The sequence below is a fragment of the Gymnoscopelus braueri genome (genome assembly GCF_963280865.1).
Source record: "Gymnoscopelus braueri genome assembly, chromosome: 19".
Taxonomy (NCBI): Eukaryota; Metazoa; Chordata; class Actinopteri; order Myctophiformes; family Myctophidae; genus Gymnoscopelus; species Gymnoscopelus braueri.
The window spans coordinates 1505724-1532436 of NC_137621.1; the positions used below are offsets into that span (position 1 = coordinate 1505724).

General features: G+C 43.8%; 1 protein-coding gene across 1 annotated transcript in view; it reads left to right on the forward strand.

The window, feature by feature from the left end:
• Positions 1-26713, forward strand: part of LOC308074138 (neurexin-3a-like) — a gene marked incomplete at both ends in the record, with an annotated part of 212376 nt that overhangs the window by 173263 nt on the left and 12400 nt on the right. Inside the window, 3 exons of the mRNA XM_080413470.1 lie at positions 9114-9203; positions 12023-12345; positions 20490-20568. Coding sequence (XP_080269596.1) covers positions 9114-9203; positions 12023-12345; positions 20490-20568 — 492 coding nt within the window. The remainder of the gene's footprint in view (positions 1-9113; positions 9204-12022; positions 12346-20489; positions 20569-26713) is intronic.

A 26713-nucleotide genomic window follows, 5' to 3' on the forward strand; every position in this document is an offset into this window, starting at 1 on the left:
CCTCATTGGATGTGATTTAATGAGACTAGGAACCTCATTGGATGTGATTTAATGAGACTAGGAACCTCATTGGATGTGATTTAATGAGACTAGGAACCACATTGGATGTGATTTAATGAGTCTAGGAACCTCATTGGATGTGATTTAATGAGTCTAGGAACCTCATTGGATGTGATTTAATGAGTCTAGGAACCTCATTGGATGTGATTTAATGAGTCTAGGAACCTCATTGGATGTGATTTAATGAGTCTAGGAACCTCATTGGATGTGATTTAATGAGTCTAGGAACCTCATTGAATGTGATTTCATGAGTCTAGGAACCTCATTGGATGTGATTTAATGAGTATGAACATCACGGGATGTGACTCATTGGACAGCAGCTTTTCAGAACTCTCCCCCTCACACCAACGTCTCATCTTGTTGTGACTTTTATCCCTCTGAGCTTTTCATTTCATTTCATGTGTTTGTCTCCCCTTTAACTCTTTAACTGCCAAAAACTGGAATTCCCGTCCGATGGCTCTATGGCTATCATGGCCAATGACGGAATGACGAAAATATGAAAAAAAAGATTTGATTTTTTTTTTTTTTTTTTAATTTTTCTGATTTTTTTGGTTTATCTCAAAGGAACTAGGAGATAACGCTATCCAAAAAAATGCTGCTCCATTCACTTCAATGTTAAAAAACAAACAGAGAAAAAATGCACCTTTTTCCTGGCACTGGGACGACACAGTTTGAAATAAGTCTGGCAGTGAAAGAGTTAAAGGGACATTTCACCGATTTTGCAACCAGATCTTATTTTAATGAAGTTTAGGACTCAAGAAACAAGATCCTGTTTTTTTTTTTGTGTATAATCTGTGTTTTTAGATATCTAGTAATCTTCGAATATCTTGTGACGTTATTTACGTCACGACGGCATGGTCTCATTCCTTTCCGCACTACATGTTGTCTCGACGCGTCTCAGTCAGACCAGCTCCAAAGACAGCCCCAAGGGGTGTCCCCAAGATCTGGTCCAACCTTGAACCGTCTTGGACTAACCCTAACCCTAACCCTAACCCTAACCCCATAGAGTTGAGGCAGCGGCGGCTGCTGCTCATGCGGCCAGCGGGCAGCCCCCGCTAAATTTGCAGAGTGGCGCATCACTTTACCTGAGTTACATCTTCTGATGGTTGTACTTGAATGTTGACATGAAATAATAATCCTGTTTAGTGTTTCATAAGCTTAAGCGTGAAAGAATCCAAATACAGCGTGGAGCGACGGTAAACAAACACTGTTGAAAGGCTAGGATCACAATACCAAGGATTCGACAGTTATGTCGCTACTATGCTACACGGAAGTAGAACGGCATAAAGATACCAGGGATTTGTCAGTGATGTGACATCACTAACGAATCCTTGGAAATGAAGGATGAGATGGACGCTTCTGACTTCCAGTGTTGCCAGATATTGTGAAAGAAATAAGAAACCAGTCTATGAAAACAAGCCCAAAAGAAGATAACTAGGCCAAGAGCACTTTAAACCTAGACATGGGATATTATATATTTGAAAATTGCCGATCTACAAGCTCACAACGCGTCTTGTTACCCATTGTGAGCTTGTAGATCTGCTATTTTCCAAAAAATCTTGAGGGGAAAAAGTGCAAAATGTGGAATATTTTGTAATCGTTTTAACAACACATATTTGGTAGGGGCTACCTGGCACAAATTATAATTTCAGATCGGGGTCCGTGGAAAAATACATGAACATGTTTGAGAACCACTGGTTTAAACAACAATCAAAACATTTGGATACAAGCCCAAATATCAACTACATTTTAGAAAGAAGCCGCTTATAATAAGTAGACATGGCAACACTGTCGAACACTGGTACACATGTTGTGTGTTGTTGAAGATCACACCCACATGTAGCCTCCACTCCCCACAAGGAGGGGCAGTGCACCAAAGCATTATGGTCATTGTAGTATTGCAGCAGTCCAGTCAAACCCTAGTCAAACACACAGATTTCATAATTTTTCTGGCCATAGGGTGCACATTTTAAATTGTTCTACTGTAATCTACTACAAATACTATTAACATTAAGTGATTGCAGTTTCTTCCAGGGCTGAAATGCTCCTTTAAGGCACAAGCTATCAGTACACAATGGAGTTCTACTTCATTCCTTCTGACCGCCAGAGGCAGTGTTTTCAACACCTGGATATTCATCGCGCGCTCGCGCATAGGTCGAATATTAATACCAACGGCGGGGGGTGACGCCCCGTCACAGAGCCTGAGTGAGGCCTCACTCCACGCTTTCGCTTATATGACGAGGGAACTTGGCAGACTGATGTCCACTCTGACTTTGGCTCGTCGCCAGGTGTGGCTCGCCCAGGCCCCGTTGTCGGAGGGGTGCAGGAGGACACTCCGCACACTACCTGTCATTCTGGGCCAGATGTTTGGGCCCGCAGCTCAAGAGGCCCTGGAGCGTAGTGTTCAAGTCACCTCAGCCTAGACTCACGGGCACTCCTTACCCAGCAGCCAGGGGCCAGAGCTCCTCGGGAGCCAGACGTCCCTTTCCTCGGCAGGGCCAACCCCAACAGGGCCCCCAAGAGCCTTCTTTCCGGCCGCCCACAGGCAGGGCTCCTAGGCGTGGGGCCCCTGCCGGCCGATCCTCTAAACCATTCCAGGGCCGGGGGAGTCGGAGGTGACTCCCGACCCGGGCCCCAGCCGGTTCACCCCACAACATCTCAGCCGCTGGGAAGCCTTGACTTCAGACCCTTGGGTGGTGGCAACGCTGTCCAAGGGTTACAGGATTCAATTCAATCGTCGGCCCCCAAGTTTCACAGGGGTACGGATGACGGTGGTTGACGACCCGCTGAGGTCTCAAGCCCTCAGCCGGGAGATTTCAGAGCTCCTAGAGAAGAGAGCCATAGAGTATGTACCTGGTTCAGCTCAGCTAAGAGGGTTCTACTCCATCTATTTCCTTATTCCGAAGAAGGACGGCGGCCTTCGGCCGATCCTCGACCTCAGGCAGTTGAATCAGTACCTGAAGGTTTTTCGTTTCCGAATGCTGCGCACAGTGGATGTTCTCCAGACTGTGTCAAAGAACGATTGGCTCACAAGCATCGACCTGAAAGATGCTTATTTTCATGTGCCAATAGCACCACACCACACCACAGACAGTTTCTCCGCTTTGCTTTCAAGGGGCGGGCTTATCAGTTCCGGGTGCTCCCATTCGGGCTCTCTCTCGCCCCCCGGATCTTCACCAGATGCGTAGCGGTGGCGCTTGCTCCGCTGCAATCCAGAGGCATGCGGATCCTCCCGTACTTAGACGATTGGCTGGTATGTGCTTCGAACCAAGAGCAGGCACTCAGCGACACGTCCACCCTTCTGGCCCATGCCGCACGGCTGGGGCTCACGGTGAATCTCGCCAAGAGCTCTCTGGCTCCCAGTCAAACTGTTGTGTTCATCGGCATCGCCCTCAATTCAGTTTCAATGCGGGCCTGCCCCTCCCCGCGGAGAGTGGACGACATTGTGGGCCTTGTCGCTCGGGTACGGGGAAGTACAAGGCTGACATACGGCCTGCTCCTTCGTCTGCTGGGCACATTGATTGCGGCATCCGCAATTGTGCCCCTGGGACTCCTTTCGTTGCGCCCCCTGCAGCGGTTGGTCAACGGCTTGGGCCTCGACTCCAAGAGGCACCATAAGAGGCTGGTGAGGAACTCCAGCCAGTGCCATCGGCTGCTAGAATCCTGGAGAAGGAGGGCGAGTCTATGCCGGGGCGTCGCCATGGGCTCACTGCCCTCTCGCCGGGAGATAGTGGTGACGGATGCATCTCTCTCAGGCTGGGGGGCTGTGTGGAATCACAGGACAGTAAGAGGAACCTGGGGCCCTCAGCAGGAGCTACAACATATAAATGCGCTGGAGCTCCGTGCAGTGTACTTAGCCCTCAAGCATTTCCTTCCCGCCTTGGAAGGAAAACATGTCCTTGTCCGATCAGACAATACATCAACGGTCTACCATGTGAACCATCAGGGAGGTGTCAGGTCCAGGCAGTCTCTGCAGGAGGCTCAGAGACTTCTTCAGTGGGCCTTTCCTCGCCTTGCCAGTCTCAGGGCAGTACATCTGCCAGGTGTTCACAACCAGGCTGCAGATATGCTTTCTCGCCAGAGTCCTCCTCCAGGCGAGTGGAGGTTGAACCCCTCAGTGGTTCAGGAGATCTGGGAGAGGTACGGGAGAGCAGAAGTGGATCTGTTTGCTTCAAGCACATCAACACACTGTCGACTATGGTTCTCCCTGTCGGATCCAACCAGTCCATTGGGGCAGGACGCATTAGCTCACCCATGGCCCCTAGACTGCCTCTTGTACGCATTCCCTCCAATTCCACTGCTCGGGCTGACGCTTCACAGAATAGCCACATACGGTCACACGGTGCTGCTGGTGGCTCCATACTGGCCGGGGAGGATATGGTTTCCCATGATCCGACGGCTTCTCAACGGAGCGCCTTGGCCTCTCCCGTCGAGACGGAATCTCCTGTCGCAAATAGGGGGCTGCATTTGGCATCCCCAGCCAGATCGCCTCCAGCTTCATGTTTGGCCCCTGAGGGGCCGGGTTCACTGCTGAACTCCTGCGATCAGGCGGTTGTCCATATCTTGCTGAACGCTCGTGCACCCTCCACTAGAGCGCTGTACTCTAACAGATGGAAATTGTTCCGTAGTTGGTGTGAGGGCCAACAGGTGGATCCAGTCATGTGCTCGGTACCAATTCTGCTCCGCTATCTGCAGACATTGCTGGTTAAGGGGCTCTCAGCCTCTACAATGAGGGTGTATGTTTCCGCCATTTCGGCTCAGCATGGGCTGGTGGACGGTCGTACTGTCGGATCTCATCCTTTGGTGAGTCGCTATCTGAAGGGGGCTCTTAGGTTGCACCCCCCGCATGTCACTCGGGTGCCCTCGTGGGACTTGCCTACGGTCCTGGAAGCCCTGTGTTCTCCGCCGTTCGAGCCGCTGGAGCGGGCTGATCTCAGGTGGCTGTCTGTTAAAACCGCCTTCCTCCTCGCCATTACATCTGCCAAGCGAGTGGGGGAACTCCAGGCCCTGTCTGTCGCTAGGGACTGTTTGAGGTGGACTTCGGATGGGTCTGGGGTTACTATGTGGCCCAACCCCTCCTTTCTTCCAAAAAGGCTTTCAGCTTGCCATATCAACCAGCCTGTCGGATTGACGGCTTATGCCCACAGCCAGGGGCAGGGGGATCGCATCCTGATCGTGGGTTGCTGTGCCCCATCCGGGCCCTGAGGCAGTATGTGGATGTGACTTCTGTGTTTCGGAAGTCGGACGCACTGTTTCTCTGTTATGGAGGGCACAGGAAAGGGTGTGCTCTGTCCAAACAACGACTCTCTCACTGGATTGTTGATGCCATTCTGCAGGCCTACGAACGCAAGGGTTTGCCTGTTCCTCCTGTGAGATGTCATTCGACCAGGAGCGTGTCCACCTCCTGGGCTGCATTGAGGGGTGTCCCGCATTGAGGGGCTTCTTCCTGCACGTTTGCCCGCTTCTATAGGGTGAATGTGGCCGCCCCTCATCCCATGGCGATGGCGGTGCTGTCGGCCTCTTCTACCTGCAACTGATGGTCAGGTAAGGGCAGGTTCCTCGTGACTATGTTGGTATTAGTCATCCAGGTGTTGAAAACACTGCCTCTGGCGGTCAGAAGGAATGAAGTAGAACGAGAGTTATGCATATAACTAAGGTTCTACCAATTCCGGATGACCGCCAGAGTTGACTGTCACTCGGAATCTCGTTCTCGACGAAAAGATTTCATGAGGATGAACGCTGTGTGCACCGCACCTATATAGGTGGCGTGCGCGTACACAGGTCACGAGTGACTTTGTTGGTATTAATATTCGACCTATGCGCGAGCGTGCGATGAATGTCGAGGTGTTGAAAACACTGCCTCTGGCGGTCATCCGGAATTCGTAGAACCTTAGTTATATGCTTAACTCTCGTTTTAAGTGTATGTGTCACCACAGAGCTCAGTGTTTTACTCCTGGGCTGTTATGTCAGTACCAAGGGAAAAGCTGTTCATTAATGTTACATAACGTGTGTGTGTGTGTGTGTGTGTGTGTGTGTGTGTGTGTGTGTGTGTGTGTGTGTGTGTGTGTGTGTGTGTGTGTGTGTGTGTGTGTGTGTGTGTGTGTGTGTGTGTGTGTGTGTGTGTGTGTGTGTGTGTGTGTGCGCGCGCGTGTGCGGAGTACACTCAGTGGATGCTGGAGGTTCCATCTGTTCTGTGTTGAGGTAACACCCACTCCTACAGGCTTTGAGGCGACATGTAGTCTATCGTAACCAGACAACTATTACACAATCTATGAATGTTATATAGAGTCTAGAACTACACCTCTACATCATACTACAGTGTCACACAATAGCCGATCTCTCTCTCTCTCTCTCTCTCTCTCTCTCTCTCTCTCTCTCTCTCTCTCTGAGAGACAAGCTCTGATAACGGCACATTTACACCACACTGACAGGATTTAACCCATTAAGACCTGAGGCTTCTACAAAATGCCTTCTAAATCAATAGTTCTCAATTCCCTTTGTGCCAAGGACCCCCCAAAATGACATGTTTTGGGCCACGCGGACCCCCAGAAGAGAATATTTGTGTTAAAACATCCATCCATTCCCTCTAGGTGGGGTTAAAGGGCCTTTCTGTGTGGAGTTTTCATCTTCTCCCCGTTAATCATGCAGTAAAAAACATGCAGTAATCCTGGTCTCTATACTGCCTCCCCCTGGTCAGCCCGGGGGCCTGATGGAGGGGAAAGGAACTGGTTGGAATAACGGCCTGCTGTTATGTATGAGCTCAGTTCGGGGCTCTCCCCAGGCTGGCAGAGAGTAACGCCCAGGATTACAGCTGAGGCATTGGCACTGGGTGGAAAAAATGGGTTCCAAAATCGTGGCATAAAAATGTAGAAAAAACCCCCCAAAACATCCATCCGTTCATCTTCAACAGCTTATCATATATATATATATAACAGCTTATCATATATATATATAACAGCTTATCATATATATATATATATAACAGCTTATCATATATATATACAACAGCTTATCATATATATATACAACAGCTTATCCAGACTCGGGTTGCGGTGCCAACAGAGATTTCCAGACTTCCCTTTCCAGAGCAACATTAGCATTAGCATTAGCTTCCTCCTGGGGGATCCTGAGGCGTTCCAAGGCCAGTGTGGAGATATAATCCCCCCATCTGGTCCTTGGTCTGCCCTGGGGTCTCTCCTCCCAGTGGGACGTACAGCGAGGACCTCCCTTATAGGGAGACGCTAGGGAGCCATCCGTGCTATAGATGCCTGAACCACCTAAGCTGGCTCCTTTCCAAGTGAAGGAGCAGCGGTTCTAGTCCGCTCTCGCGGATGTCTCTCGCGGATGACCGAACATCTCTCAGGGACAGGCCGGCCCCCCGTCTGAGAACATGAACACGGTCTCCTCCTTAGAAGGACAATATGAGTCACCAGAACCAAGGACGGGTGTTTTCAATGAATCTAAAGTTGGTTAAAATGGAGTTTGAAGTTACAATGGGTTTGTATAGGAAGGAGGCGTGTCTGTTAAAATGAATATCAAATATTCAAATACTGAATCAAGCAACTTAATCCATTAAGACTGGGAACACATCTGTGTCATTTTAAGGTTTATTTGGGCTATTCAAAAATAGCAGATATACAAGCTCATAGTGCGGCACCGATCTACAAGCTATGAGCGTGTAGATCTGCTATATATTTTTTTAATCTCAAATCTAGGTTAATAAACGTAGATGTGTTAACGTAGTAATAGTAGTAATAAACGTTGCTCTGGTCCACCCAGCTGACGGCTGCCGTGTTAAAGGACAAGACGACTGTGGTAGAGGTTAGGGTTGTGTAGTTACCTTATAGACACTGTGGTAGAGGTTAGGGTTGTGTAGTTACCTTATAGACACTGTGGTAGAGGTTAGAGTTGTGTAGTTACCTTATAGACACTGTGGTAGAGGTTTGGGTTGTGTAGTTACCTTATAGACACTGTGGTAGAGGTTAGGGTTGTGTAGTTACCTTATAGACACTGTGGTAGAGGTTTGGGTTGTGTAGTTACCTTATAGACACTGTGGTAGAGGTTTGGGTTGTGTAGTTACCTTATAGACACTGTGGTAGAGGTTTGGGTTGTGTAGTTACCTTATAGACACTGTGGTAGAGGTTTGGGTTGTGTAGTTACCTTATAGACACTGTGGTAGAGGTTAGGGTTGTGTAGTTACCTTATAGACACTGTGGTAGAGGTTAGAGTTGTGTAGTTACCTTATAGACACTGTGGTAGAGGTTAGGGTTGTGTAGTTACCTTATAGACACTGTGGTAGAGGTTAGAGTTGTGTAGTTACCTTATAGACACTGTGGTAGAGGTGTGGGTTGTGTAGTTACCTTATAGACACTGTGGTAGAGGTTAGGGTTGTGTAGTTACCTTATAGACACTGTGGTAGAGGTTAGGGTTGTGTAGTTACCATAGACCACTGTGGTAGAGGTTAGGGTTGTGTAGTTACCTTATAGACACTGTGGTAGAGGTTAGGGTTGTGTAGTTACCTTATAGACACTGTGGTAGAGGTTTGGGTTGTGTAGTTACCTTATAGACACTGTGGTAGAGGTTAGGGTTGTGTAGTTACCTTATAGACACTGTGGTAGAGGTTAGGGTTGTGTAGTTACCTTATAGACACTGTGGTAGAGGTTAGGGTTGTGTAGTTACCTTGCCGTGATGTAACTCCAAAGGTGGACAAGAAATCAAAAATAATTGCTCCGTTGATTAGAAATTGATAATTAAAAATATGCTCCTCATTGACTTACATTACATTGACTGCTCTTTTAGCACATAAACGAACACAAATAAAGCTGATTCAGACAATATAGAACATCACCAAAGTATTGTTTGTTATATTATTAATACAAAAGTTAACTTCCTGTAGATTTATTTTTGTAACATTGTTATTTAAAAAAAACAGCAGACCTTAATGATGACTGAACCCCTGATTATTACATGTTTATGAATGTTTTATAAATGCTTTATAAATGTTTCATAAAAGCTTTTCCTAACATGTCTTTCTTAAACTTTTTTTTTTAAAGGGAACAGCGACCTTGAACGCTATCAAATGGCCAATAAGAAAATCCCGTTCAAATACGCCAGACCGGTAGAGGAGTGGCTTCAGGATAAAGGTAAACCACACTTAATAAATCATTTATAACGCTGTTTTCATCACTTTGCCTGCAAAAAAATGCTTTATTTTCTCAAGCTGTATTTCCACTCACAATTAATTTGACAAATGTATTTACTAGTTGCTTTGCAGATTTACATTATTAATACAAAAAACATGATTAACTGATCAGTAATGCTGTACCGTATCATTAGCCTTGTAGCACACTGCTGCTGCTTCATTGTGCCTTATTGCCTTTGTCCTCAGCCTATCAGAATGCTTGTTACATTCCCAAATCACTTTCTGCCTAAGTAATTAGTTTTGAATGTAGCAAGCATTCTGATAGGCTGAGGACATTGGTAGTAAGGCAGGATGAATCAGCATTGTTAGGAGAGTAGAGTTAAGGCCTTTGCAGACAGGGTGAGATTTTTCGCACTGAAAAAACGGACAAAATCATTGTTTAAATGAACACTCTTCTCTATGACCTCATGCACACCGGCTCTGAATTTGCCGTGCAGCAAGTGGCTGCGGCGATGCATTTTTTTTTTCTTCAAACGAACCCAGTTCGATCCGTGTGTTTTTTTGCATGCGGTAAAAACTGATTGACCAATCACACTGAAGTCAACTATATGAAAACCTCTGAAAACCTTAAAAATATGACTAAGGCAATTATGCCATGAGGCTAAAGGTTTATAGATTAATCTATACAAGCTGCACATGATCAAATAATACAAATCAGGACCCATATTTTTAACAGCTACACCATTAAAGTGATGAACGCGTGAATATATTACTAATATGAATGTGAAATGGACAATTAGGCTCTACGCACAGCAGCCATATTGGAAAGAAATTTGGGCCTCTTCCTTACTTCCTTACAATGATACTAATGAAGGCTCTGTTCCATTCTGGTTGTTACAATGATACTAATGAAGGCTCTGTTCCATTCTGGTTGTTACAATGATACTAATGAAGGCTCTGTTCCATTCTGGTTGTTACAATGATACTAATGAAGGCTCTGTTCCATTCTGGTTGTTACAATGATACTAATGAAGGCTCTGTTCCATTCTGGTTGTTACAATGATACTAATGAAGGCTCTGTTCCATTCTGGTTGTTACAATGACACTAATGAAGGCTCTGTTCCATTCTGGTCAAACAGAGTCAAGGTGTTGACTCACTGGAAACACTCTGCTAAACCAGTGGGTCTCAAAGTGTAGTCCAGGGACCCTCATGGGTCCTTGAGGGGGTTTCACATCGACCCTTACGGGTTACACACCCGAGAGTGTACAAATGGAACCAAATGGACCTGTAAGGGTCCGTCATACTGTGACACGTTGTGGGTTAATAGATAGATTTTTTTTACATTTGACAGTTAAATATAATGAATCAAATTTACATCATAAAAAGGATAGTAATACAGACCTGAAAGGTGATTACTTCAAAACCTCAATTACACCCCAATTAAGTTTTATACGTTCTCATCCTAAATGACACATCCTATAATGTAACATAATATGGAGTGTTAATTTAACACTGATTAATACATGTAATTAACTCAGAGGATCTTTCAGTATAACCTCTTCATGTCCTTCGTATCGGAACAGCGCTGTTGTTCGCTTCCTTCGTAGAACACTGTAAAATACTCAGTGGTCATTTATACCTTTGTGACTTTGAGAGTGTGCACGTGGAACTCAGTTAAGGTGTAAAATAAGTGTTTAGCTCTCTATTGTGATAGTAATTATTACTATAGAGTGTTTGTTCAGTAACAGTGTTAAATAGCTATACAGTATATTGTGATAGTAATTATTACTATAGAGTGTTTGTTCAGTAACAGTGTTGAATAGGTCTATATTGTGATAGTAATTATTACTATAGAGTGTTTGTTCAGTAACAGTGTTAAATAGCTATATATTGTGATAGTAATCATTACTATAGAGTGTTTGTTCAGTAACAGTGTTAAATAGCTCTATATTGTGATAGTAATCATTATAGAGTGTTTGTTCAGTAACAGTGTTAAATAGCTCTATATTGTGATAGTAATCATTATAGAGTGTTTGTTCAGTAACAGTGTTAAATAGCTCTATATTGTGATAGTAATCATTATAGAGTGTTTGTTCAGTAACAGTGTTAAATAGCTCTATAATGTGATAGTAATCATTATAGAGTGTTTGTTCAGTAACAGTGTTAAATAGCTCTATATTGTGATAGTAATCATTATAGAGTGTTTGTTCAGTAACAGTGTTAAATAGCTCTATATTGTGATAGTAATCATTATAGAGTGTTTGTTCAGTAACAGTGTTAAATAGCTCTATATTGTGATAGTAATCATTATAGAGTGTTTGTTCAGTAACAGTGTTAAATAGCTCTATATTGTGATAGTAATCATTATAGAGTGTTTGTTCAGTAACAGTGTTAAATAGCTCTATAATGTGATAGTAATCATTATAGAGTGTTTGTTCAGTAACAGTGTTAAATAGCTCTATATTGTGATAGTAATCATTGTAGAGTGTTTGTTCAGTAACAGTGTTAAATAGCTCTATATTGTGATAGTAATCATTATAGAGTGTTTGTTCAGTAACAGTGTTAAATAGCTCTATATTGTGATAGTAATCATTATAGAGTGTTTGTTCAGTAACAGTGTTAAATAGCTCTATATTGTGATAGTAATCATTATAGAGTGTTTGTTCAGTAACAGTGTTAAATAGCTCTATATTGTGATAGTAATCATTATAGAGTGTTTGTTCAGTAACAGTGTTAAATAGCTCTATATTGTGATAGTAATCATTATAGAGTGTTTGTTCAGTAACAGTGTTAAATAGCTCTATATTCCTGCCCCTCAGGCCGTCAGCTGACCATCTTCAACACCCAGGCCACGGTCAGCATCGGGGGCAGTGACCGCGGGCGGCCCTTCCAGGGCCAGCTGTCCGGTCTGTACTACAACGGCCTGAAGGTTCTCAACATGGCCGCCGAGGGCAACGCCAACATCAAGGTGAACGGCAGCGTGAGGCTGGTGGGGGATGTGCCCCTCGGAGGGGGCGGGGCCGGAGGGGGGTCCGCCCGCAGCACGGCCACGCCCCCGGAGATGTCCACCACCTTCATAGAGACCACCACCACCCTGTCCACCACCACCACCCGAAAACACCGCTCCCCACCCACCGTACAGGTACACACACACACACACACACACACACACGGATGCACGGATGCACGCATGCACGCACGCACACCACCACTCACTCACTCACTCACTCACTCAATTACTCACACACACACACACACACACACACACACACACACACACACACACACACACACACACACACACACACACACACACACACACACTGATCACCATTATCAGGTATATCATGTCCTGTTCTGCTCATAGGTCACACATGGACAAGCGGATCTGTGACGATGCGGTTGTTGAGCGTAACAGTTGTTTTATCGGACGCCGCCCACTTCAACTGTAAACCTGAACGATGGCATTGATCGCTTAGGAAGAATTCCGGACTAGCCTTGGTTTACACAACAGCCTTTTCCTGAATCCATTCTAGTCCAGTCTGACTGAGTAGTCATCATACAGTTCTCTGACTTGCTCTTCCCAATCGCCTGCAATATTAAATGTATGTCCCAGGTATGTTTCATGTCTTGAATATACTCTTGAATATACTTTTTGCATTACTGTAAAGGATGGGGGCTTTAGACACATACCACCGATAACCTCCGCTGTGCCTTTCATAAAAATCTACGCATTTGGTTTGTTTTGCCTCCAGCCTAGATCACAGCAGAAACTCCTCAGTGCAGGAGAGCATGGATCTGAACGTCATCGTTACACACACGCACGCACGCACGCACGCACGCACGCACGCACGCACGCACGCACGCACGCACGCACGCACGCACGCGCACACACACACACACACACACACACACACACACACACACACACACAGTACACACACACACACAGTACACACACACACACACACACACACACACACACACACACACACACACACACACACACACACACACACACACACACAGTACATGAGCCTCTCATGTACTGTGTGATTTTCATATGCAAACAGCAGCATGGGTTGTTTCCAACAGCAGCTGTGCAGCAGCACAGTTCATTTGAATAAGGGTTGGTTTGGATGCATAAGGAGGTTGTGATGATGACAGGTGAATAAGGGTTAGGTTTGGATGCATAAGGAGGTTGTTATGACAGGTGAATAAGGGTTGGTTTGGATGCATAAGGAGGTTGTGATGACAGGTGAATAAGGGTTAGGTTTGGATGCATAAGGAGGTTGTGATGATGACAGGTGAATAAGGGTTAGGTTTGGATGCATAAGGAGGTTGTGATGATGACAGGTGAATAAGGGTTAGGTTTGGATGCATAAGGAGGTTGTGATGATGACAGGTGAATAAGGGTTAGGTTTGGATGCATAAGGAGGTTGTGATGATGACAGGTGAATAAGGGTTAGGTTTGGATGCATAAGGAGGTTGTGATGACGGGTGAATAAGGGTTAGGTTTGGATGCATAAGGAGGTTGTGATGACAGGTGAATAAGGGTTAGGTTTGGATGCATAAGGAGGTTGTCATGACAGGTGAATAAGGGTTAGGTTTGGATGCATAAGGAGGTTGTGATGACAGGTGAATAAGGGTTAGGTTTGGATGCATAAGGAGGTTGTGATGACGGGTGAATAAGGGTTAGGTTTGGATGCATAAGGAGGTTGTGATGACAGGTGAATAAGGGTTAGCTTTGGATGCATAAGGAGGTTGTGATGACATGTGAATAAGGGTTAGCTTTGGATGCATAAGGAGGTTGTGATGACAGGTGAATAAGGGTTAGGTTTGGATGCATAAGGAGGTTGTCATGACAGGTGAATAAGGGTTAGCTTTGGATGCATAAGGAGGTTGTCATGACAGGTGAATAAGGGTTAGGTTTGGATGCATAAGGAGGTTGTGATGACAGGTGAATAAGGGTTAGCTTTGGATGCATAAGGAGGTTATGATGACAGGTGAATAAGGGTTAGCTTTGGATGCATAAGGAGGTTGTGATGACAGGTGAATAAGGGTTAGCTTTGGATGCATAAGGAGGTTGTCATGACAGGTGAATAAGGGTTGGTTTGGATGCATAAGGAGGTTGTTATGACAGGTGAATAAGGGTTAGGTTTGGATGCATAAGGAGGTTGTGATGACAGGTGAATAAGGGTTAGGTTTGGATGCATAAGGAGGTTGTGATGATGACAGGTGAATAAGGGTTAGGTTTGGATGCATAAGGAGGTTGTGATGACAGGTGAATAAGGGTTGGTTTGGATGCATAAGGAGGTTGTGATGACGGGTGAATAAGGGTTAGGTTTGGATGCATAAGGAGGTTGTGATGACAGGTGAATAAGGGTTAGGTTTGGATGCATAAGGAGGTTGTGATGACAGGTGAATAAGGGTTGGTTTGGATGCATAAGGTGGTTGTTATGACGGGTGAATAAGGGTTAGGTTTGGATGCATAAGGAGGTTGAGATGACAGGTGAATAAGGGTTAGGTTTGGATGCATAAGGAGGTTGAGATGATGACAGGTGAATAAGGGTTAGGTTTGGATGCATAAGGAGTTTGTGATGACGGGTGAATAAGGGTTTGGTTTGGATGCATAAGGAGGTTGTGATGACGGGTGAATAAGGGTTAGGTTTGGATGCATAAGGAGGTTGAGATGATGACAGGTGAATAAGGGTTAGGTTTGGATGCATAAGGAGGTTGAGATGATGACAGGTGAATAAGGGTTAGGTTTGGATGCATAAGGAGGTTGTGATGACGGGTGAATAAGGGTTAGGTTTGGATGCATAAGGAGGTTGTGATGACGGGTGAATAAGGGTTAGGTTTGGATGCATAAGGAGGTTGAGATGACAGGTGAATAAGGGTTAGGTTTGGATGCATAAGGAGGTTGAGATGATGACAGGTGAATAAGGGTTAGGTTTGGATGCATAAGGAGGTTGTGATGACGGGTGAATAAGGGTTAGGTTTGGATGCATAAGGAGGTTGTCATGACAGGTGAATAAGGGTTAGGTTTGGATGCATAAGGAGGTTGTGATGACAGGTGAATAAGGGTTAGGTTTGGATGCATAAGGAGGTTGTGATGACAGGTGAATAAGGGTTAGGTTTGGATGCATAAGGAGGTTGAGATGACAGGTGAATAAGGGTTAGGTTTGGATGCATAAGGAGGTTGTGATGACGGGTGAATAAGGGTTAGGTTTGGATGCATAAGGAGGTTGTTATGACGGGTGAATAAGGGTTAGGTTTGGATGCATAAGGAGGTTGTGATGACGGGTGAATAAGGGTTAGGTTTGGATGCATAAGGAGGTTGTGATGACAGGTGAATAAGGGTTAGGTTTGGATGCATAAGGAGGTTGTGATGACAGGTGAATAAGGGTTAGGTTTGGATGCATAAGGAGGTTGAGATGACAGGTGAATAAGGGTTAGGTTTGGATGCATAAGGAGGTTGAGATGACAGCTGAACATGTGAGTGATGTTTACTGACTCATTATGTCAAGGCATAGGGATGCTGGGGTTCAGAAACCTGCATAGATGTAGATTAAACATATTCTATTAGAAACCATAGTGTATTGATACATAGATGTAAATTAAACATATTCTATTAGAAGCCATAGTGTATTGATACATAGATATAAATTAAACTAAATGGATGTTGTTAATAAAACTTGTTTGTTTATAAACAACAAATGTAAACAAATCGCAACAAATTCCGTGCAAATATAAATACAAATAAAAACTAAAATCACAGCAAACTGTTTGAAGTCCTAGGGGGAGCAAATAGTCCTTATAGGGGTGTGCCCATATATCGTCCCGCGATGTGACCCGCCCAACTGTCATGTGACCCGTCATGCAGAACCAAAACAAGCTCCCAGCACCGTGCCATCAGTCCACATGACTGGCAGTCAAACCACATGCAAATACACACCCTGTGTGTGTGTGTGTGTGTGTGTGTGTGTGTGTGTGTGTGTGTGTGTGTGTGTGTGTGTGTGTGTGTGTGTGTGTGTGTGTGTGTGTGTGTGTGTGTGTGTGTGTGTGTGTGTGTGTGTGTGTGTGTCTATATATGGTTATGTCTCCACCTCCAGATAACAGGTAATCGGCGCGTCCATGGATTCCAACTGCATTTCTCAGGAATATCTTTAAAAACGTTGTTGAGGTTCTTTAAACACTGTTATTCCTGCTGCCATTATGATTATTTCACATTTCTCCCACAATTGGCCAATTAATTTTCTCCTACAGAAGCTTTTCTTTGCTTTTGTCTTTTTCTGTTACCTTCGCCTTGAGATCTGAGCCGAGGAGGTTGCTTCTCCACACTGAATGTAAATCATATTATCTGATTCTCCAAAAGCCTTTCATTTAACTGGATTTCCATACTGGCCTCCATGCTAATTTGCAGCCATTTTGAATGATTATGACACATTTTGTGTGTGTGCGTGTGCGTGTGCGTGTGCGTGTGTGTGTGTGTGTGTGTGTGTGTGTGTGTGTGTTAGTGTCATAGCAGCTGACAGATAGAAGTCAGATTGAAGAACAGAAATAAGATACAATAATAAGTTTACTGTAGATGCTGGCTCTACATCTGTTTGTCGATATGTGTGTGTGTCTGGTCTTCTCTCTCTCTCTCTCTCTCTCTCTCACTGTGTGTGTGTCTGGTCTGGTCATCTCTCTCTCTCTCTCTCTCTCTCTCTCTCTCTCTCACTGTGTGTGTGTGTGTGTGTGTGTGTGTGTGTGTGTGTGTGTGTGTGTGTGTGTGTGTGTGTGTGTGTGTGTGTGTGTGTGTGTGTGTGTGTGTGTGTGTGTGTGTGTGTGTGTGTGTGTGTGTGTGTGTGTGTGTGTGTGTGTGTTTTATGACCATATTGCGGCCCAGTCATATTTATGGTTCCGTTGAGCTCTCCCAAGTATGAAGACTCCATTAGGTTCTGCTCACATTTATAATTCTATAAAGATGATCCATGACCCCACAGAGGACCAGTATATATCCACTCCACTGGGGAAGGGAGGTAGAGCGGCCACGAGGGTATCGAACAAGTACTCACACTTTCTACTTAAGTAAAAGCAATCAATACTGCAATATAGAAAGACTGTTACAAGTAAAAGTCCAGCATTCAAAAGGTACTTGAGTAAAAGTCCAAAAGTATTGGCATCAAAATGTACTTAATGTACCAAAAGTAGAAAGTACTCATTATGCAGAATGTCCCATTTCAAGTTTTCAAATGTATAAAAAAACTTTTGAAAATAGCAGATCTACAAGCTCACAATGCATCGCATCGCGACGCATTGTGCTTGTAGATCGGCTATTTTCAAATGGCCGAAATGTATATAGGGCTGTTAAGTGTATTAAGTGGTTAATGTTTTGTAATAATAATCAAAATCTACAAAGTAACTAAACAAAATTTTCAAATAAGTGTAGTGCCGTAAAAGTACAATATTTGCCTCTGAGATGTAGTGGAGTAAAAGTACTGAAAATTGGAAATACTCCAGTAAAGTAAAAATACCTTAAAATTGTTCTTAAGTACAGTACTTGAGTAAATGTACTTAGTTACTTTACACTGGAATTGAAAAGGTTCGATCCCCCACTCCGCTCCCCCTTGGATCAGTGTGGAAGTGTCCTTGAGCAAGACAGTCCAAGACTGTCCACAGCCAGGCCCCTCCCACTGTGGTGTCCACAGCCAGGCCCCTCCCACTGCGGCGTCCACAGCCAGGCCCCTCCCACTGCGGCGTCCACAGCCAGGCCCCTCCCACTGCGGCGTCCACAGCCAGGCCCCTCCCACTGCGGCGTCCACAGCCAGGCCCCGCCCACTGTGGCGTCCACAGCCAGGCCCCTCCCACTGCGGCGTCCACAGCCAGGCCCCTCCCACTGCGGCGTCCACAGCCAGGCCCCTCCCACTGCGGCGTCCACAGCGATGATCTACAGTAATGAAAATCCATGCAAACGATTGACGGCAGAGAGACCGAGGTGACGGGGCTGAGAGAGATTAGACGTTTAGTTAACGACTGTGGAAGAAAAGCCTTCCCCACGTTATGGAAAATATTATGACAGCCTGCTTGAAATAAAGCCTCTCCAAGCACAGGTCCTTACAGTGGAGTATAAAACAAGCACAGGTCCTTACAGTGGAGTATAAAACAAGCACAGGTCCTTACAGTGGAGTATAAAACAAGCACAGGTCCTTACAGTGGAGTATAAAACAAGCACAGGTCCTTACAGTGGAGTATAAAACAAGCACAGGTCCTTACAGTGGAGTATAAAACAAGCACAGGTCCTTACAGTGGAGTATAAAACAAGCACAGGTCCTTACAGTGGAGTATAAAACAAGCACAGGTCCTTACAGTGGAGTATAAAACAAGCACAGGTCCTTACAGAGGAGTATAAAACAAAACTACTGCATCCATTTAGAAAGGAAAAACAAAACGTTCCTCTGACTGTGACCTGGCCTCACCGCGGTCCTCTCACTGCTTAGACCTCTTCTGGACTGGACAGCCCTGAAATAGTACTATTTTCCCGTTAGACAGACGACCCCCCCCCCTCCATTTTTGTACATATATTGTTGTGCATTATTCTTTTTTTCTCCATATTTTTGTTTGTACATAGTGTTTTTTTGTGTTGATATTTGAACTGTTGGTGCCACTATATATGACTATGAATTTGAATACCAAGGACCTCAATGGAAACAAGACCGCAAGGACTTTTTTTAACGGACCTTTTAGACAAAGTATTTTAAATGTAACTGTGCTGTTTTACATTTTTTGCCTAATAAAATATTCATTAAAAATTATTAGACCAAGGGTCTTCAACGTTTTCCGATTAGCTGAGAGAGAGATGAAGCAGGGACCCTCCCCACCCCCCCCCCCCCCCCCCACTATTAAAAGTGTTAATTGTAATTACTCACCTGCGTCCTCTACAGATCTAGTCAATATAAATTACCATTTAGGTACGCAGGTGTGTATTTTTATTTTCTGCCCAAAAAGTGTATCATACAGAGAAGGTGGGCTCCTGAGACGTTTTCCACCAGGGACTTGTCTTTCAACAACAGCAAAATGGTTTCCTTTATTTTTACTACAGGTAAAAGGTACCTCACACAGTTCAGTCAGATAACTTCACGGATATATTGAACCAATATTATAGACGGGGGTGCACATAACTTTTTTGGTCTAGTTCTCAGAAGAGCACCTGGAGTTGTTACTTGGTGCGCGCCAAATAAATGGTCAATAAAAGGTCCATTGCGCCCCGGCCGCCGTTTTGTCAACGGGGGCGGGGTGGCAATATTTTGCACCATCATGGTGCGTTAATCATCGGTGACGAGTGCCTGTAACACAGCTGCTGCTGGCTGCGTGCTGCGAGTCGCAGCGTGTCTGTGTCAGGATGCGAGGCAACACTCGAAGTAAATTCCTAGCCTCGATCTCCAGGCTTTTATTTTTTATTTTTGCTAAAAAATAAAAGCTTGGAAATTCCTGTCCCAGCTGTTGGTACGCAAAAGCGCCTTGCGTCGTCTGATGTGCTGCCTATTATTTATTTTGGGTGCGCATGCGCACCAGTTATGTGCACCCCTGATTATAGAATGAGAATACAAGTGTGGATGTAATATTTTATCTTGGCGTTCAGGCTCTGCTGCATCTTTCTCCCTGCTCAGCACAATTTAGACAACCATCATTAACCATGAAGAGCAGGGAGATAGAAATAAAATAAAACAAATAAATAAAACAACCCCCCATGGGGAACAGAACCAATAGCAGAGCCCACTGGTGGTGCTGGGGTGGTGGTGGGAGCAAACGACACATAACAACAAACCAGAACACACAAAGCGGAAGGAACGCAGACTCCTCTCTCTCTCCTCTTTCCCCCGACACGGTCGAGGCAGAAGGCCGCCACCCTAGAGCCTAGGCCGGGTCTGCCTGACGTTTCTTCCAGTTAAGAGGGAAAAAAAGCTAAATTGCTTGCTCAGGGTGGGATGTCGGGTCTCTTCTCTACATGTAAAGTGTCTTGAGACAACTTGTTGTGATTTGACACTTTAATAAAATTGAATTGAATTGAATTGAAAAAGTAACCCGCCCAATTGGTCAGCTGATTGCCACGTCAGTGTATGACGTATGGGTCTTGCGTGACGCTGTATACAGCCACATAGTAATGAGCATGCATGTAACCTCTCGAGTGTATACTGCCTGAACTAACCTCGCACTTTTTTTTTGTTCTGCAGAGCTACGTGAACGGTAGCATGTAGCCCCCTTAAGACTGATTGTGATTGTTCCGTGTCATTGCAGCACTCGACGGACGACATCGTGTCGTCGGCGGAGTGTTCGAGCGACGACGAGGACCTGGAGGAGTGTGAGACCGGACATGCAGGTGGGCTAGGTTAGTTTGACTCTGTTTGCATTTTACTGCTGCTACTCACCCATTGGCACCCTGAGGATCCAAAATAAACATCCTCAAAGCACCCTGAGGGTCCCAAAAAATTATAGTAATACATGGTCAAAGCATCGCACCCCCCATGGCTTCACAAAGTGTAACTTCATGAGCAGAGGTAGCTAGCTAGCCGTAGCTACAGGCTAACTGCTAACGCTAGCCTGTCGGCGCAGTCTACAGCAGGGGTTCCCAAACGATGGGTCGGGACCCCTATTCGGGTCACACGCCAATTTTTTGTATGGGTCGTGAGTAAAATGTACACGTTTTGATTTTTTTTTCTGTTAAAATATGTATTTATTATTTCAAAAATATTTTCTGAAAAATACAAAATATGATTTTTCAGACCTTAAAAAAGGCATTTATTTCTACAGCATTTCAGAAATTTTCAAAGAACAAAACAAAAACATTATAAAAAATATACGACACAATGTGAGCTTGTAGATTTTTTTTTAAACAGAGCTTTGAACAAGAGCAAGTGCTTAATTCATAATATATTTTAGTTTTTAGTTTTTGTAAGGGGGGGGGGGGGGGGGCGTTTGGGGACCCACTGGCTCACCGTTTAAACTGGTAGCTAGAAAGATTGGTCAGACCAGACTCACGCGTCCCAGTTGAACTCTGATGGTGAACTAAGTGGAAGGCTTTAGATGTATCACTGGTGACAGTTTATTAAGTGGAAGGCTTTAGATGCATCACTGGTGACAGTTTATTAAGTGGAAGGCTTTAGATGCATCACTGGTGACAGTTTAACACTAAAGTTCCATGTGTGTAATGAGCTACACTTGCCCATGGGGTCTTCCGAAGTGGCTAACATGCTCACCCACACGCATGCTAATTTTGCTAACCCCTCAGTGATGAGAGTTTATTCAGAAACAAATAAATACATAAGAAATCTCTCATAATCAAAGTGCAAAATTAGCATGGCAGTGAGCCATGTTCTCTGCATTGATGCTTCAAAATGTATCTCATTGTGTCCTAATTTGACACGTTTTGTTTTTCTTTTTCTTTTCCATTTTGACACGAGATACATTTTGAGAATGTCTTATTTTTTTCTGAAAGTTTCCTTTTGAAGCCAGACTGCAGTTGTGATATCTATATTAATATAATAATAATTAATATCTATCTATATTAAGAAGCAATTAAACAAGGTTTTATTTACTTTTTGTTTTCATTTCTCATTTGTGTTTTTTGCTCATGATTTGGAGGCTTGCCTTGTTAATAACATGTAAGAGAGAACAGATATCATGGAATTTCTGTGTACAAAGTTTTTGTTTTGTTTTACGTTATACTTTCACTTTCTAGGTGAACTTTGCTATGTCTGTCAATTTTTCCAATCCGGATAATTGATTAAAAATGATACAATAACGTGACAATATAGGATTTCAAATCATCAATTCCTCCAGGGCTTGTTGAGAGAATTTGGGAATTGGCCATATTGTTTTATTTATTGTTTTGGCATAATTATTGAAACGGTGTGGACAGGAAACTGTGGTTGAGCTCATTTCACCTCTTTCACTGCAGCCATCAGATAGACGTGATGCCGTCTTTACAGCCTTGAAAAGATGAATTATTGTTCATTACAGTTATGGACATACAGTATAGTACTGTATATAAGCTTAGTGAGGAGGTGGACATACGTCTTATTGACTGCACTGTTTGGCTGCAGAACAGCAATGTTCTGCATTCAAATAATTTCCAAGCATCGACCATTAAATATAATATAATATGACTTTACTTGAGTAAATATTGTATTTTTTTTTCTCCACCATAATTATTCGACAGCTTTAGTTACAAGATACTTTGCAGATTTGGATTGTTATAAAAACACTATTTAGGTGCCAATACTTTAATGCTATTACTCATGTAAAATGTTGAATACAGGCCTTGTACTTGTAACAGAGTGGTATTGCTACTTTTACTTAACGGCATAGTATGTTACTTTTGATGTTTTTGTGTGTAACAAAACAGTTATCATTCACTGGAGTAGTGTGGTGGTGTTTACCTATAGAAACACACTACAGTAGTGTGGTGGTGTTTACCTATAGAAACACACTACAGTAGTGTGGTGGTGTTTACCTATAGAAACACACTACAGTAGTGTGGTGGTGTTTACCTATAGAAACACACTACAGTAGTGCAAAGGGCAAAGTCAACATGCTATGCCTTTAAGTGAAAGGAAAAGAAGAAAGACAAGCAGAACACATCTTACATCACTGCCTATATATATACTGTAGGCTCCTTTTCTTGAAAGGTCATTCCCAAGTTCTCCCAAAAGGAGGCGCTATGCTCGGCGAAGCCCCCGGTGCTCATGTAGACACAGTCTATATTTATATATATATATATATATATCTAGGGCCCCAGAATCCATCCAATCATGATGTTTACACAGAAATTCACACCATCCTAAACCCCTAACCCCCCCGACATCAGCTGACCTGGACAGCAGCATGCTCTGTCCAGACCATGTTCGTCTCTGTGATGTTTCTATTTGTTACTTTTGCTGTCGGGCAGGGCTGTCACCATTAGGACATTTTATTCCACCATTAATTGTCGCTCAAATGGTCGCGATTAACGATTTAATTGTGTTTCAGTCATTCGGAACATTGTGAATAAAAAATGTACATTTGTGTTTGGCTCAGGTTGTACAGAGCAGATATGACAAATAACTTACATCATTTAATGACTTTATATTTACATAAAAAACTTGAATAGTGGAAATAGCAGATCTACATGTTCAAAACGCGTCACGATGTGACACGTTTTGAGCTTGTAGATCTGCTATTTCCACTATTTTTTTTTACATTTTGGAAATATATGACGATTATGCAAAAAAAATATGCGATTATCTCAAATAATTGCGATGAGACGATTATGTAATAATTGTGACAGGCCTACTGTCAGATGGAAACCTTGTATGTCCAAAAAACAGAGCTTTTTTGCATTATTTTTAAAAGGTGAAAATTGCCGAATTACAAGCACACATAATTTATGAAAAAAGTCAAAAAGTCAAAAAGTGAAACATGGAGATACAAGGTTTCATTTTCCTTGGCGGAAAAAATACTTTGGTTCCTTGTGCGGCCCACCCACCCATCTGACCACATAACATGTGGTGGGATGGGTGGGCCGCGTGCTTTTGAGCATGAGTTGGATAGTTTTATTATTTTCCTTTTGTTAATTTTGTTGTTGTTGTTGTTTGTTTCTTATCCGTCGACAAGCATGGGGGGGGGGGGGGGGGTGCGGGGGGGGGTCTCCGATGTGTTTGTCTCCCTGTTTGTTGTTCTATTGTTTATGTATTTGTTTGTTTGTTTTCTGAGCCATCATCCTCATCTATCTGCCAGTTATCCAGCAAAAAAAAGAAAATGAAAGAAAAAATAAATAAAGACATCCTTGTTTTCTCACCTCATCCTGTTGCAGCATGGATTTTCAGTCCACAAAAAAAATCTCATGGGATCTGTGTCATTCGGTGCTTTTTTTTTAGCAAAACATTCTTACTTTTATTTTGTTTTAAAAGCAGATGACGAAACAAAAAAAGGCAACAAAATCTTTTCTTGCCATCAACTTCTTTTCCATTTCTTTCGGGCCTCTCCAAAAAGGAAAATCAGCATCGGCATAAAAAAACACAAATTACCAATAAATGAAGAAAGTTGTGTACGAAAAAAAAAAGACTACATCCTCCCAACCCCTCACTGTAGCCCCCTCGCCCCCTCCCTCCTGATTCCCTCGCCCCCCCCCCTGCCCCCCCCCCCCTTCTTAAGCCTAGTTTATGCTTCGGAGAAAAAGTCACATAACAACTTCTGTTGGTTTTGGCCGAAGCACAAATGATCCTGTATACAGTATATAGTATATACCCTTCCCTCACCGAAGCCGTTCTGCATAGTACAACTTTAAGATCCATCAGATGGCTTTAAAAATAATTGTATTGCCACAAACTCTAGACGTTTCCTGCTTCCTCCATTCTGGTTAGCATGGGGGTCTGGTTAGCATGGGGGTCTGGTTAGCATGGGGGTCTGGTTAGCATGGGGGTCTGCCAGTGTTGATTTTTACATCAAATTTTGATGACATTTTTGTCATAGTCTTTTGAATCACATTCCATTTAGTTTTAGTCATATTTTAGTCATCTGAAATACTTTAGTTTTTGTCTAGTTTTAGTCGACTAAATATCATACGATTTTAGTCGACTAAAACTACAGTTGATTTATTTGACTAAAATGTATTTTGGAGGTGGCTTGATGGCGTCGTAATGGCTGATTTTACACTTGGTTGCATGCTGAAAATAGCCGATATACAAGCTCACAAAGCGTCACGCTGCGACGCGTTGTGAGCTTGTAGATCGGCTATTTTCAGAACGTAACCAAACATAAAATGACTAACATTTTAGTCTAGTTTTTGTTTGTTGACGATATATTGGGTCAATATATTGGGTGCGTTCGGAAATTGCGCACCGGAGTGCACTCGCCTATTAGTTTGTATTGGCCAGTGCGCTCAGTGCTGTATTTCTGCACCCATTTAGTCTTCGATTTAGTCACCGTAGCTTAGTTTTTTCGACCAACATTTTTCGTCATAGTTTTAGTCGACAAAATCAACACTGGGGTCCGCAGGGCGGTCATTTTGGTTAGCATGGGGGTCATTATATTTAGCATTAGGGTCATTATGTTTAGCATGAGGGTCATTATGTTTAGCATGAGGGTCATTATGTTTAGCATGGGGGTCATTATGTTTAGCATGGGGGTCATTATGTTTAGCATGGGGTCATTGTATTTAGCATGGGGGTCCGCAGCACTCTTCACTGGTTTGGTTGTGTGCCAATCACAGCATGCTGGCTGACGCCATACTATGGTAGTGGTTCTCAAAGTGTGGTCCGGGGACCCCCAGGGGTCCTTGAGGGGGTTCCAGGGGGTCCCCAGCTAAATTAATGATAGCTAGGAGAGAATCTGTACGATTTTGTACGCTCTCAGAGTTCAATTAACACTGAGGACAACACACTCTCAGAGTTACAGACCTGTAAGGGTCCATTTGTACATTGTACACTCCCTGGTGTCCATTTGGACCCCTGGCGGTCCGCAGACCAGAGGTTGAGGACCAGTGCCATGTCCCTCTGCTTCTAAGCCTGATTTATATGCATGGCTGCAAGTCACCGGAAATAGTGAGCTTGCAGATCTACTGTTTAGACAGTGAAATACATCAAGCATGAGACATGCATTATTTATCCATTGTTTGTCTTTTCGTGTCTTATTGTGATCACTGCAACTTAATGATACTGCATTCTCTCTCTCTCTCTCTCTCTCTCTCTCTCTCTCTCTCTCTCTCTCTCTCTCTCTCTCTCTCTCTCTCTCTCTCTCTCTCTCCCTCCCTCCCTCCCCCGGTTGTCCTTATTAAAGTGATTGTGTTCTCTAAACTGTGGTTCCGTCCCCCTCCAGGAATTTCACCAGATGGCCGTGATGTCACTCTGTGATGTCACTCTGTGATGTCACTCTGTGATGTCACTCTGTGATGTCACACACTGTTCCTAATACACAATCTGGACCGAAGTGGTTTTGTAATAATAATCAAAATCTACAAAGTAACTAGTAACTAAAGTTTTCAAATAATTGTAGTGGAGTAAAAGTACAATATTTGCCTCTGAGATGTAGTGGAGTAGAAGTAAAAGTACTGGAAATCGGAAAAAATCAAGTAAAATACAAATACCAAAAACCATTACTTAAGTAGAGTACTTGAGTAAATGTACTTAGTTACTTTTCACCACTGGTGGGGGGTTTATGCAAATAGCCGGCTACTCGCAGAGACAAACTGCACAAATACATGTATTTCAATCCTCTAGGGGTTATAGCACAGATCTCCTTCCTGATGAGGAAAACACTCTTTTCAAGTCCTTCCTTACAGCCACAGCGTCTATCTTTAGATGAAGAGAACAAACGCCTGACCTTTCCTCCGCCTCAGACTGACGGCGTGCCGTAGCTCTGTACCAGATAACAACATCTGTCACAGCTGTAACGTAGCTCTGTACCAGATAACAACATCTGTCACAGCTGTAACGTAGCTCTGTACCAGATAACAACGTCTGTCACAGCTGTAACGTAGCTCTGTACCA